General features: G+C 33.8%; 1 protein-coding gene across 4 annotated transcripts in view; it reads right to left on the bottom strand.

Moving 5' to 3' along the window:
• The window catches only part of LOC143255756 (protein FAM135A-like), a 91,031-nt gene that overhangs the window by 38,614 nt on the left and 33,347 nt on the right, over positions 1-19,070 (bottom strand). For 2 of the 4 annotated variants that reach the window (XM_076511929.1, XM_076511933.1), the window contains 3 exons: positions 17,127-17,280; positions 14,999-15,048; positions 2,320-2,397 (listed from right to left, as the gene is read on the bottom strand). In XM_076511929.1, the coding sequence (XP_076368044.1) occupies positions 2,320-2,397; positions 14,999-15,048; positions 17,127-17,280 (282 nt within the window). Of the gene's footprint in view, positions 1-2,319; positions 2,398-14,992; positions 15,049-17,126; positions 17,281-19,070 lie in introns of all 4 variants that reach the window. The other 2 variants (XM_076511931.1, XM_076511930.1) reach the window with 1 other exon arrangement.

Here is a 19,070-nt window from a genome sequence, read left to right on the forward strand (position 1 = left end):
ATGAATATAATTTAACTAGTTTTCTAACCTTCATAAAAGAACCTTAGAATAATTGCATAATTTCTGCAGTTTGAACACCACAAGAGAAACCTTCATAATGAAAACAAAATAAACAGTACTCACTACTAAAAACAACATAAAATAATAGCATCACTTGACAGAGTGAAACTTCACCTTCCTATTGGTTATTAGTAATGTAGTATATATAAAGTGTTAGAGAGAACTACAGGAAGTTTGTAAAAGAAAGGAAATGGCAAGTGGGTCTAATTTTCTAGTTTATGGCTGTATAAACAAATAAGATAGATAACAATAAAATTATGCTTTGCCTTAGGAAATTCTACATCAAAAAGAGTAGCTTACATTAAATTCCATACTTCAAAGAAGGGTGATAAATAACTGAGAGAAAGGGAAACCGACATAACAAATTTCACAATTTTTATACTATAAAAAGTTGAGGATTTTTATTGTCCTTATAAAACTAGGAACTTAAAACTTGTATAATATTAAGATTTGATTTGTTAACAAAATTTTGATGCCAAGTTTATCATATATATTGAAAATAAAGTAGTGTAATAAAATTTTGAACGAAACTCTTTAAAATGTCATGACACGCAAACTTTAACAAACCAACAGTGAGAGGATTAACTGGTAAAAATATATGACATGAAGAAAATGCAAGTCATATTTGATTTAAAAATATAGTCATTTCTAAACAAATGCCTGATTACAAATTAATGCAAATGGAATTTGATTGGAACTAAAAGCAAAGACAGTACTAACTGATTCATGACCAATGCAAGCTCAATAAGCAGTTACAAATTTGAGTTATAACTCCTTTAAAACCTATTTAAAAAAAAAGTAACAAAATAATGGACTGTTTCACAGATGCCAAACTAAGACCACAGGAATCCATGCCAAAATACTGCTGCAGAAGGCTTAGAGATTTACCAACATAAATTAAACTTATGAACACCACATATAAGTGGGGAGACTGAATTTTCAAAACAAATAAACAACCAGACACTTAATGGGGTGAAAATACCTCTTGAAGATGATGTACATTCAAATAAATATTATTCCACTAAATCAGACTTTACAAGAAAATTCAAGTCAAAGGGGTAAACCAGATAGGGTTCTGCATGTATACAAAAATTGCACATTATATCCTCCAGAGTTTAAAAGACAATCTTAGTTATTAGCTGAAACCCAAAAACACAAAGAAGAGCAAAATGTAGCAAGTATAGAATGAAATTCAAACAGACTTAAATGAAATTAACATTACTTATGCCTACATGGATCACATTTTTCAAAGGAAATTGAACAGTAGCTAGAATAATACAAGAGGACCAAAAAAAAAAAAAAAGAAAGACATTTTAAAACAGAACCTAGAGTAAAATCTATGAATAAAGATCTTAAAACCATGTAGTAAAAAGAGTTGCAGGTTATTTGCATGATTGGGGTTACAATGTTACAATAATATACAAGATGCATAACACAACCAATCAGTACACATAAATTAGCACCAAACAGATGCACAAAAATATCTGAGGAAAAAGAAAATAGGATTGGTAAATACAATTTCTTGAGCTACTTAACATGTTTGAAAATGAGCAAAATAGAATTATCCTAAATTTCACAAGACATTTACTGAAAAACAACAACAGAATCTGAATTAAAGATATTCAATTCCAAGTAAGTAAGTAGCTGTATGCTCCTAAGAACTAGATACCAATGTGTTAAGATGGTATAATGGCTGGAGACAAGGTTAATTACCACTTGTAAGAGTTTATTCAAAGAATATAATTCAGTGAAAGCATAACAAAAGCAAAAAAACAACTAGAAACACAAAGTCTACAACTAAAAACTTCTGTAGAGAAAAAGGCAAATCTTTACCCAAAAACAGTTGCATATCCTCCAAAAAATAAAATATTCAAGCTATCAGTAAACAGCAAACTTCTGTAAAATAAATAAAAGGTCATTGGAATTTAAGCATCATATTAAGCAGTATATATATTTAAAATTTGCTCAAGTCAACAACAGAAACACCAATTCACATTTAAACAGAATGTCCAGGAAAGTTAAGTTCACAGATGGCCTTTTAATTAAAAGTTAAAATGTAAAGATCAGTCTACTGTGAAAACATTTGCCCTGATTAGTTCCTCAGAAAATGTGAAAGAAATAGTGACAAAACTAAAATATTAACTTAATGTTCCTCTAGAGGAAGAGCAAACATTTGAATTTTTATATTTAATTCAAACATGGCCATACATACTATAATGTTAATCAAAATTAACTGTACATCACAAAGAAACTACTTACTGCTTTACAAGCTGCAAGCTGTTCACGTGATGAAGTCCATGTATGATTTGACCTGCTTTTAACAAACTTGTAGCATTTCTGAAAGAGATAGTAATTTTAAAATAAAAACCTTTTATAAGTAAGTTATCTGCTTCTCTAAGATTCACCATTGAAGTTTAAACACTCTTAAATATTGTAGTAATTTAGTATTTTCAACCTGAGAAACACTTTGTTACACATGAATTAGCAGAGCAAACAGTCAACAGCATCCAGACTTAACTAAGTTGTGGGATTAACTCTCATAGTGATGTTTGAACAGATGAAAGTGCAATAGCATATCAAAGTTCAAATCTTTGACCAAGCCACTAGTTAAGCCTATCTTTGTGGTAACATTTCACTCTACATACCAGAATCAATAATATATTCTAACTTGTTCATACAATTAATCAGTCACAAAACTTAACATTTTCCTTCTTCAATAAATGTTGATGTCTGAATTATATCCAATTATTAGACATGCTATTGTTAAGATTTTCCTTACCTGAAAATGTAATACAGATATATCTCTCTTTGCACCACAAAAAGTTATTACCTCACAAAAAAGCACAATAGATTTTCCAACAGATGCCACAAGTCTTCAATAAGCCACCACCCAAACACAGATTATGTGTATTGTGCCAGTGTAATACATAATCATCATAATGTTGTAGAACATTAACAACAGGAGTGCAATACAGCTTCCACACACAGTAATCCCCATGCATAGTCATAGGTTCATTCCAGATGAGACACATAAAACACACTGAACGTGGAGAAAAAAAGACAGGAGGTGGTGAAGAGAGGTAATTATCTACCTCAAATAAATTCTGAAATCAAACTTCAATTAAGGAAAATTTTAGAAATATTACTTATAACTCTGTACCACATTGTACAATCCCAAAGAGAACATGGGAGAGGGTCCAGTACTACCCACCTATAATGATGATCTTTTTCTGAAATAGCAACAGAAGCAGAAATCTCATGGAGTGGGAGTTCCAAGTGACCAAGGGTCATTTATTGGAAGAACACTGAGTAGAAGGAGAGACTACATTCTTCTCAATCAGAGAATACTCTTTGTCAAGTAGGTTTCTAGTGTTTATTTACAGTGATAATAGAGTAAAGGGTATCAAGAAAATCCAGTAATAGTGGTTTCACGTTAACAACGAGTAAAACGTCAGAATGTGTGGCATGGATACAACTTCGGTTTGGTTGGTTGGTGTTTACTGATGCAAAGAAACTAGGATATTTGTGCCAAACAACTGGTAAAAACATTGCAAGTAAAATACAATAAAATATGAAAAAAAGTTAAAAATGAAACAACACCCAAAAATTAGGTAAAAAATTTAAACAGAAGTAAGAATTAAAAGGCCAATGGTACATAAAAACTAAAGACACAATGAAACTGTAGAGTGTCACCATCACCAACAATCCAGTCCAACACAGAAAAATGCATTTAAAGTCATGCTTCCACTGATGTTTGTAATAGCAGCATGAAAGTAAAATGGAGGCACTTGTGATCTGAGTTGCACAAATGTCACACACTGGTAAATCAGTCTTATGGAAAAGAAACCAATGTGTAAACACTGACCAATTTGAAGCCTACACACAAAAACTTCCTCCTATCGATTCATACAACTACTAAACTTCCAAAAGGTTGGTTTGGTTTTGAATTTTGCACAAAGCTACACAAGGGCTATTTGTGCACGCTGTCCTTAATTTTGCAGTGTAAGACTAGAGGTAAAGCAGCTAGTCATCACCATCCACTGCCAACTCTTGGGCTACTCTTTTACCAACGAATAGTGGGATTGACCATCACGTCATAATGCCCCCATGGCTGAAAGGATGAGCATGTTTAGAGTGACAGGGATTCAAACCCATGACCCTCAGATTATGAGTCGAGTGCCTTAACCACCTGGCCATGCTGGGCCCATCCAAAAGAAGACAGCAAGTTTTATCTGGAAAAGCTTGTTACAAAGTTGCTTACCCCAAGTCAACTACCAATTGGTACAAAGCCATGCCTTTATCACAGAAACATAATTCATAAGTAACATAGGTTAGGCTATTATAGTGTCAGAACAGACATAGCTGCAAGGTTAAAAAGCTTATTCCCACAAATAGACACAACCAGGAATCCAGAGAAACAAGACAGAAAGAGGCAGTGAAAAGTGAGCAAGTTGTTTCTGAATAGCAATGATAACATGGTGAAAACTTTCATGAAGCAATTCCTGAGTCAGTGTTAATAGTACTGTTAGTATACTTAACTTCTAAGCGATTCAAGGCCAGAGAAATGGCAAATAACTTGGTAGTGAATACAAATTATAAAGGATATCCTGTGAACCACCATAACAAACCATATCAAATCCCACAGAGTTACCTAATTTTGAATCATCCATAAAAATAGGAACAGAAGAATGGTTCAAAAGATGTTCAGCAAACAGAAGACAGTACTTCAAATTGGGTGTATCTGTCTTCATCAGATGACTCAAAGAAAGGTAGCAACGCACAGAAAAATGGGTTGGCCCTCAGATTCAGCAACATCATCCAACAGACATAAATCAGATAAGTGTGCCTAAATATGAAGACCAAATGAAGAAATAGCTGATAACCAATTCTGAAAAACTAAAGCTCGTCCAGTAAAGAAGATGCAGCCCCTGGTGGGAATGTGTGGTAAAGATCAAAGCTTGATAACAATAAAGCAAGGAAGGTTGCAAATGAAGACTCAGTATAAAAACCAAGGACTGAAGAAATTCAAAAAGCTAAACTCCAGGATTGTGTACAAGATCCAACATCTTCAATGCAGAAGGCCTGGCAGAACCATAAACCACAGACCCATAGTGTAGCTTGAATTTTGAGGGCATAATAGAACTTGAGCATTGCACATCAATTCACTCCCCCAAGTGATGGAAGAGAGGACAGAGTGCATGAAAACACTTAATAAAAAGCTACTTAACCATTCTGTGATGGGTCATAGGTCATCACATTTGTCAGCTTGCATTCAAAATTTTATTGAACCTTTTCATGAATTTACATCAATAAATTTGGAATCAAATTGTAAATTATAATTCGAAATTTAATATTTTAAATGAATTAATTTCTTAATTTAAAAGTAAATATCAAAAGAATACATCTAAATGCAGATTTTAGTGAGTCGCATGGTATGTTGAATGCTACACTGCTTAAGGTTAGATATTTGTGATGTCCAAATAATAAGTCTATAATTTCATACAAATTAGGAACTTAAATTACTAATATTAACAAGATATAATATAAAATAAGAACCTCATATCTTTATATTTTGCTGACATACGGGTTATGTACTGCATCAAACACAGTGGCCCCATTCATCTCTTAATTTTTGGAAACAGTCTCATATATACTTACTTCAATATATGACATACATATAATCATCAACAGCTTAAAATGTCCCCTAGGGGTTTTCTCAGCCATTTTAATTTGTGAAAAGGCTACCACATTCCTTCAAACAAAAATTTCAAGGTAAGTAGGTTGTGTCTTTAGTCTGCTCAAAGTTACATATTCTTTTAAATCTAAGTACATCTTAGTTACTAAGCTTAATAAATTGTAGTGGAATTCTATGGTTTTTATGATTTTTTGGTTATTCAACTGTATATATAAAACTTAAAAAATGTTTCGTTTGATATCCTCCACATGTGAAATTTTAAAAGGCTGAGCAACCTATGTCCAACAGCAACAGAGTTCAAAGGTCATACTGGGAAAATATACCGGTTTACTTTACTTCTTGATTTATTGTTCTAATTTAAGAAAAATAAGAGTGAATTTATTTCTAAAGAGTAACAATCTATACACATATGTAATGTGTAATAATCAAAATATGACTATATTACAAAATACTGGTCTACCATAACATAGCCATGACAGGAAAGACCAAAGGTCAGTTTTATATTATGGAATATGTAACATGAGTGCATGTTCACCACATCAATGTATGTTATGTTAGGTAGGCAATATAATTAAAACTAATAAACATACATGTTCATATATAGTGTTATGAGACTTAAGCCATTTAGACCAAACATTTGTATTTTCGTGTTATATGTAGTCATTCTAGCATGAAAAATTCATAATTTATTTTCTATGATGGATAGGAGGTTGGTCACGTGACAGACCCTACATAAGAGTTTAGAAAATAATAAAATATAAAGTTTTGTTAAAAACAAGCTTTGGAAACATATCTAGGAGGTTTTAGAGTTTACGCAAATAATATTCAATATTTTAGGGATGAAGAATAGTTTTTTAATGATAACATGAAATCACAAACAAATCTTTGGTAAAAATATTTCATTAAAAATCTGACTTTCTGTGTACAAATACTTGTAATCTTTACTAAAAGTCTACCAAATTTTATGAAGCTACACGTGCTGTATGAAAAGTTACAGTGTAAATATTTAACATGTGCAAATGTGTAAACAAACTTGTGCATATTACACTGAGCCTCTTGTGAAAGAGTTAATGTCAGGAATACAAGTCAGCTTGCAGTCAAACATAAGCCCAAAGACCTGCAGAAAGAACACCACTACTGACAAGGAGCTCAGGATGCGAGTGCAAACCTTGTTGGTGGTAAAAATTAATACAAACAATTTTATTCAAAGAAAAGGAGAAACCATTTGTTTTGGTCCACCTCAACAAGTAAGTGAGAGCAGTCTGAAGTTGCCTCTAAATAAGCTTCACATTTTACAACCAACAAGAAATGTGGAAGTCATCAACATAGAGTCCATTTGCAACAACTGGGTGAAGTTTAGACACAGAATTAATCTTGGTCAGAAAAGTATGATACTTAGAACACAGCCCTGAGGGACTCCAAATTCCTGAATGAAAGAACTGGTAATTGTTGAACTTGTATGAACTCGGAAACCCCAGTTATAAAAAAATGCAAATACAAATGGGTAAATGGCCATACAACCTATATGAATGGAGGCCCTGCAAAATCCCAAACCTCTAAGTAGTGTCACAAGTCTTCTCAAGATCAAAGAAGACAAACAAAATTCACCCTTTTGAGAAAGGCTTCTCTGGTTGAGGTTTCAAGAAGAATCAAAGTGGTCCACATCATCACGTGCCAAGTATGGGCATTGGTCCACTGGAAAGCAATGCAGTTTGAAAGAGTGAGACACCTGCAAAAGACATCCCAAGCCCATTTCTGAACCCTCTGTGCCTGCTGACATGCAGAAAATTACCACAGACAAGAATCCATGGAAAACATCTTAAAGTATTAAGGATAAAATGAACATTGCTTGAATTATACAATCAGTTATTGCCTCCATGAAGTCTTTATTATGGGGAAGATTAACAACAGTAGAATCTAGTTCCAAGAGAGTGGTGAAGCAAAGCCAAACAGCTAGCTCTAACCTACACCATGGCACTTGGGTTGAGTGGCCTAGACTGTGGCCAATCTCTAAAATGATGGGAAAATGATCCCTGCCCCATGGGTCACTGTCAACCCTCCAAAAAATTGGGAAAAAATGAATAGGGAACAGAAAGACTAATCGATAGTAGTAAATAACTGACTAGGTGCATGAAATAGGTAAAAGAGCCAGTAATGAAGAAAGAGAGGTTGTGATCTGAAAGCATACGCTCCACAGATGACCCCTCCCATCAATATCAGCACAACCCAGAGAGGATCATGTCTATTTAAGTCTCTCAAGATAAAAAATGGATAGAAATACTGGTCTACAAGATCATCAAAATTTGATTGATTGAAAGACTCTCCTGGAAACAGGTAAAAGGAACAAAGGAAAAAAAAAGAGTAATGATGCAACTTATGGAGATATGGATGGTTATAATTTCCAAGGTAGGTCCATATTGATCAACCAGCAGTGCCACACTTACATGGACTCATCCATCACAAAACCTGTCATGATAGTATAAAGAAAACTGCCGAGAAAGGTGACAGTATCAGCAGGTTTCAGGAATGTTTCATGTAAGAAGAGACAGAGGATGACAGGAATATAACAAGGACATAATGTCATCCCAATTAAAATAACAACCTCAATAGTTGCACTGTGTCAAAGTGACTACTTATATTTAAGTGGAGGAGAACTGGACATAGAACCATTCTTTTTGTGACCATGACATTTTTCTTCAGTAACAAGAGATCTATTGATCTCGATGGAACCTGCCTTGAGTCAATTGGGCACATCTCTGTCAAAAAAGGAAACTCCAGTGACTGAGGGATTAACTTAATAATGGTTTTACACCTTGGAATGTAGGAGATGGACCCAAGCAGTCACTGAAAGGAATGGTGGATACAGAGACAGGAACAGACTTCTCAACTCATGCAACCATAGAGAACAAAAGACTCTTCACAGGGCACAAGAAAAATTCTGATGGAGACATGGAGTGATCTGTTTGCATTCCCACTGTAGCAGCAAAATTTCCAAAATGGAGCAGGAAACAAAACGTTATGAGCCTCAAGTAAGAAATGTTGTTTACAGTAAATAAACATTGTACCTCTTTTTTTCCTCCACCCACTTAGGGCAAGATTGAAAGCAAGAGAATAGAAACCACCATAATTGATGCAGTGAGGGTCCAGTTGACATTAAAAGGCTTCATAGTCATAGCTACCATAGCAATCACATATCAGAGAACCATAACAAGATACATTAGCATGTCCAAACCACTGGAAACACCTAAGATGGTTAGGAATATAGGGCCATTACCTTAAAGTTTAGATAATTGCCTTGACAGTCATGGGAGTATGTGGTGAACTATATGTCAGTACAAGAAAACATATGAAGGTAGCATAATTCCATTTTTCCAAGTGGAGGTATGTCACACTGGAGAAACCAGCAAATATCTCCAACTCAGGAATGTGCCTTAAATATTTTTCAACATTCACTCCTCTGGAGGAATTTAAAAGTACCATGGTGAGTAACTTCTATAGGTATACCCCCAATGGCTTATGAAAATCAGGAGGAGTTCACTGTGTTTTGGGGTAGATGTTTCCATCAAGATGTCCCCACAACATAGCTTCTTCACTGATTTTGGAGATCAAGTAATCTACTCTAATCCCTTCTGAATAAAAAAAAATAAAAATAAAAAAAGAAGCCATTTGCCCTAAAAGTTTGTCTGATAAAGAATGCATGATGAAAAAACAAGGTACAAATGCAGAATGGGGTGGAGACTACTGTTCAGTTTTACAAACGTGGTTACTTTCCTGTCAACCTGTTTTTTTCTGTGGGGATCACTGGAGGCATAATCAATACAAAATAGAGAAACTTCAGAGTCCAACAAGGGAATGCATGACAGTGATAAAGTAGGGCACTATAGAGTAGAGAGTTACCAGAGTATTCTGGAAGATTTACTCAAACACCAGCATCATAAACAATGTCCATAACACCCATTAAGAATGTCCAACACTGGTACTTAGTTGACCTTTAACCCAACAAGACCCTGAAGGAGTCCACCCAAAGCCACCCATCTCCAGAAATTCAAGGCCAAAGTGATATGTTAAAGTGCCACAAACATAAAGGACCCTTCATTGACATCCCTCAACTACCAGGATCCTCTCCTCCACTTCACAGATCATCACACAGCAAAGATGTGGGTGGATGGTCAAATACCAGAAAAGGTAAAATGAAGATAAAGGGCCTTCCATGGAAGATTTCCTTTACCACTTACAGTAACCCACCTTCTGATGATAGGACTTTGGACTGTTCTATCTTGGCCAATAAATAATATAATAACAGACATAGCACAGTTTAGGGCCAAATTTTGATAAAATTTTGCCACGTGCTTTTAAAGTCCTTAGCAAACATTCTGTCAAAGTGTGCCCAGGTTGGGTAGCCTAGGTCAAGGTCAAATATCATAGTGTAAAATTATGAAATTGTATAGTGATTGTTATTTACAATCAAACATTTCATTTCAATCAACCTGATACCAGCAGGAATACTGATATTAGCAGGTGTACATACTTTTCAATAATTTAAATATCTGCATAAAATCCAATATGGCTAGCAGAAAGACATTTTGATTCTAAATACTATGAAAACAAACAAATTTCTTCCATTTTCAGTTTGATGAATGCAGTTCCTAATACAGGTAGAATGGAATAGGAAAAGTGCATTCTCTGTGGAGGTAATAGTGATTTAACATGCCCAGCAGACAGAGTAGATGGCAAAGGACTTGATTCCTATGATGACTTTCTGCAGAACATGTAGGAATTCTGAGAACTTCAATCACTTCCTGCTGAGCTAGTTTGTTCTGAACTAGACATGCAAATACACAACTGCAATACTGTGTAAAATGGCACAGACTATACCAATTCAACTTTGCCAACTCCAGTTTGGAAAGAAAAAAAGGTAGAAAATTCTATTTTAATTTCATTATGGTTTTGTTTACTGTTCCTTTGCTATTCCTTCTATGATTTAGTTTAGCCACGAATGTTTAATTTCAAAAAAACACTAACTCACCTTACAAATGATCACATTAATTTTCAATTAATATTATGAGATTGATGACAGTGTCCCCTTGTGATAATGTACAAATATTATTAATGCTGCAAAAGATTATTGTTGCATAAGATGTAATCTCATGGTTTAACAACTGAACAAAAATCCTGCCATAAGCTTTAAGTTATTTCACAAGATATGGCTGAAGAATATTCTAAAGAGGACTGATAGAGATATAACCCACACCAGCCATCTTTAGAATACATTTTCACTCCAAGTGGGTTTCTCATCATCATGAATAGTTGAAGAGTATTATTGCTGATTATTACTCAATGTTTTAAGTAATTTTGTAGTTGTTTAAATATGGAATATGTTTCTTTTGAAATTACTCTTTTTCTTAACCTGTTTATTTATGAAAATAATTATTAACCCTAAAATTTATATTCTCCTTTTCTTTAATGGCAATAGTAAGTCCTAGCCAAGCACATACTTATTAACTGTATTTTGTACATTATACATTTTGTATTTCAATTGTTTAAACATTTATTTTTGATTTTGTGGTTGTCATTGTTCAACAAATTCGTTCTGGTGTTTTAACCTTGGTTGTAGCAGCTGTTTGTTTTTAGTATTTTAGTCTGTTACAAAGAGAAAGTGACATGGAATCAAACAAAAAAAAAGCTAGTTACAAAGAGGATGAGAGAAAGTCTAAATAATAATCTCAAGAAGGATTTAACAGAGATTGCATTTTTGTAGAAAATTTTGTAACACATTGCATAGTTCTTTTAATTTAGAACTAGATAAGGTTTGAGAGGAATGATTACAAAATTAGAAGATTATGACACTTGTTAGCATTAATTGCAGGAGGTAACTTGTTAACAATCTAATCTAAGTATCACAATAACTATGTCAGAAACTTCAAGATTTGCTATGGAAAAATAGACAGTGATAAGGGAGAAGGAGCTATCCCATAATGATGAGAAAAATATGTAATCTTCAGTGTTTGCTGAGCTGGGTTTTTTTCATGTCAAAAATGACCTTGAAGAAGAATCCTATATTCTCAAACTCCCAATGTAAGATCCCAATGACAATGAGAGCGTATCCACCAAAAAACCTTGTGATACAGCATTCATTCTGTCAAAGGAATTCAGTTGTGCTAAGAAAAGTCACCTGCAATTAAATTTATCACTCCTGGATCATCAAAAAACTAAAAGACTGATACAATGAGAATGAGACTATTAAAAAAGTTCCATGGTATTAAAACAAAGATCTCAAAAATGAGAACCTCCTTTACAAGAAATCTGAGATGCAACCATGGAATTGCTGGAATGAATAATAACAATTTTCCCCTCAAGAGACACAGATCTTGAACCATTGCCTGATATACTGCAAGAAATTCAGAAGACATTCATATGGAGGATAGACTCATTTTCTGTCCAAGTACCCTGCAACTTGTAACCTTGAAAATAAACTCTTCATCCATACAGAGATGCATCTGTGAACAGATCAATCTCAGAAAAAGATAGCAGAATGGGTACCCCAACAGTAGTGGTTACTCCAATCTAACCACAATTCATAATTGATGATGTTCCTCCTGAATAGTGAGACAGTATGATCCAAAGGCTCAGAATGCATCATCCACTGGTTGCATAGTAACCACTAAAGGGACCTCATATGTGCTTGCTCCAAAGGAATGAGAGGCTTGATAGATGCACACTTCCCCAAGAGAGAGAGAACCATCTGTGCAGTAAAAGGAGACAAAGGTAAAAGCCTGATGGCTCTTTTCTTGAAGCATGAGGGGAACTGGTTGAGCAAAACTTAAGCAAGTTTGAAAAACACACCCAGTGGCAGTGTGGAAGATAGTAAGTCTTTATTGTGATGATCTATATGGAAGAGTGTCACGTTAATAAACTGTTTGCTCTGGGAACTTACATGGTGGTGTGCCAGAAAAATAAGCATTTCTTTGTATAATGACCATGAGAGTGTGCCACAGTAAGCAATCAACAGTTTCCTTTGATAGTGTTGAAGGCAGTTTCAAAGGTAGGGAGTCTGTTATAATGATCTACATGTTAGTAGGTAGGTAAATAAGCACTTTGTTGTTGCAATGCTCATATGCAGCATGCCAGGCAACAAACTGTTGGAAGTGATGATGTCCATATGCACTGTGCCAGGTTGTAAGGCTGTTTCTTCTGATAGCATTCATTGCAGTCTTTTTTCTGATGACAGTATTGTGACAGTCAACAAGTTGTTTTTTTTAGATATAATGTGTTGGTAACAAAACAGATTTCTCCAATCTCATACGAAAGACCACTTTTGTGGCTTCTGAAAACATAATCTGAGAGCATTGTTCTGCTAATTGATGGTACAGAGCCAAAAGAAGCCAGTCATCCATATCATGATGTGTGCCCAGGCCCAAGGAATGCAGGTGATGAGAAAAAGCTCTAACAACTCTGCAGAAGACATAAGGAATAGCTTTGAATTGTAGCACCTGATCCTTGTGTACAAACCTAAAAAACATCCAGGAAGATTCTGCAATGGAGATAGAGTGATAAGTGTTGGTAACATCAAATCTGGTGATCAGAGTTCTGGTGCAAAATGCCGTTGGAAGATAAGAGAAGAGTCCACTATGAAGCAAGATCAATCTAGAAATTGCTTGAGTTAAGACAGATTGATGATTGAATGTCAATCTCCTGTCTTCTTGGGTACTACGAATAAACATAAATAAAATACTAGAAGAATGGAATTGGTCCTCTTTGCTGAGTTCCACTCACAATGCAGTTGTTGAAGAGAAAATGCAACAGGTTGCACAGATAATCATGGAAGTGATGTAAATTAAATGGCCAACCCTGAAGCCAGAACATGGAGTATCCATGGGTCTTTGGTTAAAGAATTCCAGATGTCCAGAAAGTCATGTAATCATGCTCCCCCACCCCCAGGATAGACACTACTGCCATTGGCATTAATCTGCATGAACCAAAGATTCTAAAGAATATGAATAAACCCTATCATGGAAACCATCAGATGTGGAAACCAAACAAAAGAAATGCTATGATCAAATACCCCACATTAGAGTCAGAAAGCCAAGAAGATAAATGTAAACAGGCAGTATAAATTTTGGATTTTAATATCTCTGGAACTCCAGTAAATAACATGGAATGTAGATAAGGAGCTTCCCATAACTCCCTGAGGGCAGAAAATGGTAAATGAACCTTTTCTAACAAATTGTCTTTACCTAATAAATCCCAACAACATACTAGATAGGAAACCAAAGAAAGAAAAATGGAAGAAGACAATCTGACCAAGGTAGATGTCAGCAAAGTCCCTAACTAACCTCAAACTGCTGAGAGAAACATTGATATGCTTTGGACAAAAGTTGAATTAAAGATAAATACTTCAGGATAGTTGTGAAATTAAAACAAATTTGAGAAAACTGTGATCTGTATAAAATGATTACAGTTTTCAATCTAGATCCCCACAAGTCCAAAAGGGGATTCATCCATTAAGAAATTAAATAGACCTCCTCCTGGTGCTGACAAGCCAAAGTGTGCTGATCCAATAAATGTGGGGGACCAGGTATAGCTATCTCATTACATAATTGACAGACAAATCTCCGAGCATGAAGAGCAACATCAGGAGGAGGAAAACCAAGTAATCACTGGCCATCATTTCTGCTGACAAGGAAGAAATAGAGTTAAATGTAATAACTGACCCCCTAAACCTCACCAACTGAAGAACTGATCAAAATGATCCTCTGTTAATGCTGATGAAATAACAGAAAGAGCTGGAAAAAATTAGTTTAAATAATTGCCAGTTGTACCCAGATCATTTGCCAAAGTCTAATCACATTATTCTTAGTATTAAGGCAGTAAAACAAAAAAATTTAAATTGGTATGAAATGTAAACTGATCATTTCCTGGCTTATTTGATATTTCATCTTTGGGGTATTCACAAAAGTTCCTATAGCAAACTTCAACAAAATTGGTACAGCCAGTTCCTCACAGCTTGTGATTTCAAAAAGCCAGATAAACACACACACACAATCTAAATCATATCAAGAGTCATGTGTTTACTTTCTGAATAGTAAAAGAACATTGTTACACGATACTTCCAGAAACAGAGATAAGATAATTAAACAATTTTGTTTCATTAGTAATAATTTGACTTTTGTAAGTTTTGTTAGAATGATTTTATCCTCATACTAAACAGTATTAATAAATCTGAAGTTAAATGCTTACCCTTACCTTGGCAAAATCACTAAGATTTTCTAAATGGACAGCAGAATCCACTGATTCTGAAAGAGAATAAACAAAGACAGACCCACCAGTGAAGTGCCAGAGTTTTATAGTTTTTCTTTTAATGTAATTAAGAAATATTATGGCTAAAACAAAACATTGATATTGAAAATAAAATATTTATGATGATAAAATAAAAAGAATTAAATTCTCAGTGATAACTGAATATAGAAGGATTAAATAACTCCATAATAAATATATAATCTATAATAAAATTCATTTTTAATAATAATTTGTGTGTGTGTGTGTGTGTGTGTGTGTGTGTGTGTGTGTGTGTTTATATAAAATACAAACATTTTCTATTTATCAGGATGCATATATTATTTACTTGAAATAATATTTAGCATAAATGTTTAGATTTTTTGTGACACAATGTATATGAAATAGAATTTTCAAATATTTTAACACAATTTTCTAGAATTTGTTCATTTGTTTGTTTTTTTCGTGCAAAGCTACATCATGAAGGCTATCTGCACTAGCTGTCCCTAATTCAGCAGTGAAAGACTAGAGTGGAGGCAACAAGTCATCACCATCCACCACCAACTTTTGGACTACTCTTTTACCAACAAATAGTAGAGCTGACTATCACATTATAATGCCCCCAAGACTGAAAGGGCGAGTATGTTTGGTGTGACAGGGATTCAAACCACAACCTTCAGATTACGAGTCGAGTGCTTTAGCCACCTAGCCATGCTGGGCCATCTGGAACCAGAACTTACGACTGAAGTGTTTGTTTTTTATTGATTCATGCTGTTTCATACCAAAAGAGAAAACTTTACATTATGACCTTTCACAAGTAGAAAATTAATTAAACAAAGTTTCAGTTACATTGAAGTAAAATAATTTGCTCAACCGTTTGACAACATTGTAGCTTTTTTACTGCATAAATACACACACACACATCTTAAATGAACATCACTACTCATTAAAATTGGCAAAAAGAAAAAACAAGAAGAAAAATTTAAATCATGTAAATAACATTATGTTTATTATAAGACAGATTTAGTTGCTTTTTTCAACTATTAACAAACAAACAATAGAAAATTTGTAAAAAAAGGTGAATAACAATCAAGTCACAAAACAGCACAATAAATTAGTGTTTTTTTCCTTCTTCAAAGCCACATATGGCTTCAAAGCAAGTAGATCAATTGCTAAAATGGATTTATAATCAACAATAAGTTGAAAGGTTTCCTTTGATGAAGATATTTTGATACAATTTCATGGATCTTCAAGTCTGTAGATTTGTAGACCATATTTTCTTTCGTAAGAAAGAGTTGTTGGATACTACTGTTTCAATGGATTGTTTATGGCCAGCTGGGCAACAGCCAACTCCATGACAGTCAATTCGTAAACAATATTACTAGTCAAGAGACAACTCGGCAACAACCCAGTTACCAACAATATTATCACTTGCTGACAGGCTTGTTGACATCTAATATTTCAAATACACTGGTAGTATTGCTGAGAGCAGGCTAGGTGAGTGCTTATGGCTTTCAAAGTATAATAATTAGTTCAACTGTTTGGCAACACTGTAGATTTTTTAGTGTATAAATCATTATTATATCATTTTTAGTTTTTGCTATAAGTTGTCTATAATACATCAGATTTCTTTTTTTTTTCTTATTCATTTTCGGAGTGTAACTTCAGTGCTTCATAAACTTGTTTTGTCTCTGTCAAGTCATTGTATTTTGTATTTATCTATTCAATATGCAACAAATTACTCATATACATTGTAAACCTGATTCATGTACATGTAAACATGCATGCATTATCCTTAGTAAATGTAAATATAATAACAAATCCATCTCATGACACAACTTTTGACAATCTGCTGTCAACAAGTTGATTTTTCAACTAGTTCTATTTCGACAACTTTTCCAGTTGACAACCTGTCTTTTCTTGTAATCTACTGTTGCCGAATTGTCCTGTCACCCAGATGTCACCAAACCAATGGACTGAATGTAAATGGTTCCTGATTAATATATTTTTTGTTTTATAAATCTTTGTAACAGAATTTGATGAACAACCATAAAAAATAATTTCAAAGTTCTTTATCAGCATAAAATTTTGTACCCACCAACTTGTTGCTGTTCCCACACAGGTAGTAACTTCAAATATTCAATGAATTTTCTTTGCAGACCATTGTAGGCAGAAAGAAGCAATCGACAAAGTTCCCAATGTACTATTTTTCCACGCTGGATTCTTGCAGCAGAAGAAAGAGCTCGAGAAGACTAGAAATCAGAACAGTTGAAAGCATCTTAAAGTAGTTATAACTGAATACAGATAAAATCCAACAACACATCACTTACCACTAGTGTTTACTTATTTCATCTGTTAACAATAAAAACATATTTTCCCACGTACTTAAGCATAGAAAACGTTATACTTGTCCAAGATTATAAAAAGTTAAAAAATACCATTTCTACATGAAATATTAAGTGCAAAACCATCATTGATACATTGAAACAAAAACAGGACAATGACAAATCAGAATGTGTTGCAACACCTATTTTTGACAAGTTGGCATAAACCTTTTCCTAAAAGCTTCAACAATTAAATGCATGTTTAGTAAAAAGGAAGAGATACAATGTAGTAAAATTCATGACAAATGTTGTAAATACAGTAAACTGACAAACTGATCACACAAAGTGTGAAAAATATTGTTGAAACTCACTCAACATTCAGCAGAAACTTACGTTCTTCTCAGTTATAACTGAATTAAATAATTCTACTTTAACACCAAAAATTTTAATGCATTGTAGATGACATATTACCTTATAAAAACAAGTGATTCAGCAATTTAATACATGAAAAAAAGAGGAAAGAAAGTTAAAGACTAAAGCTCCATCCAAATGATACTAACGTTTACTTTGTAATACACCCTTAACATACTCTGTTACTTTCAGGAATCAAACATCTAATTATAAGCTTTCATTTATTAAATTTATAATATTTTACTATATGATTACAGGCACTACATATCTAAAGCACACTGAGAATGCACTCCACCAATCCATTCAAATACAATTTTTGCTTAATATTCATAGTAAACTTGTGGAAATTTGATAATTATTGTCATACTTACAAAATTACTTATGTATAATTATAATTATTTTACATCCTACATTTCTGTTGCTAATGTGACAATCCCAAGAAGAACTTTATGTGGTGGCCAGAGAGAGAACTCAATCCTTTGTCCACTAGTCTGGTATCTCACCCTACTGATACATGGTTCAATTATTTAATGTTATCAAGAAGGGTATCCAAGTTTTATTGATTTCTATGTTAAGCTGATAAAATGTATGTTCAAGTTCTTGGATGACGATGGATTCGTTTGTCTTTCCATTTCTTGTGTGTGGTTCACCTCTCATTATCTTGGTGTTATTTGACTTTATTACATACCACATTTCATTGTGAGAAGGTGAACCATTGTAGAGAATTTAGCATCAGTCTTGAACATCTGAATTCTGATTATTGTATGTTCTAAGTTAAATTTCTCCATTCCACCTCGTTCTTAGAAGATACGATGTGCACTAACTATGAACATGATGTTTATATGCTACTTGCGTACTCTTTGTGTATTTTGACAAACCTTCAATTTTATTCCTGTGCTTGTGTTTGTCTTCATGTATGTTGTGTGGTTGTCACAACATCTGGTATGGATGTTCCATTGTGTTAGAGCAAAGTTTACTCCTGTACATCGTGTAGTTTCATCCAGTTCTTATAGGAATAATGTATTTAAATGTATTAATGTATGTTTATGTGCTTATTTTGCAGTAGGATTTCAGTTTTTAGTACCTAAGTGTGTGTGTGTACTGGGTCATTAAGTATTTATTGTAAGATTAAATTAACAAATAAAAGCAACATCATGGTTAGTAATCTATGTGATCACTTCTCTAATTACTAATAACTAAATTTTTTATTTATTACTGTAAGATACTAATAGACCACTGCTTTCCAAACATTGTACTAATGTAATTTATAACAAGGTAGCCAGAATGAATATTTGCCACTTAAACTG

This window comes from Tachypleus tridentatus, chromosome 7 (genome assembly GCF_004210375.1).
Source record: "Tachypleus tridentatus isolate NWPU-2018 chromosome 7, ASM421037v1, whole genome shotgun sequence".
Classification (NCBI taxonomy): domain Eukaryota; kingdom Metazoa; phylum Arthropoda; class Merostomata; order Xiphosura; family Limulidae; genus Tachypleus; species Tachypleus tridentatus.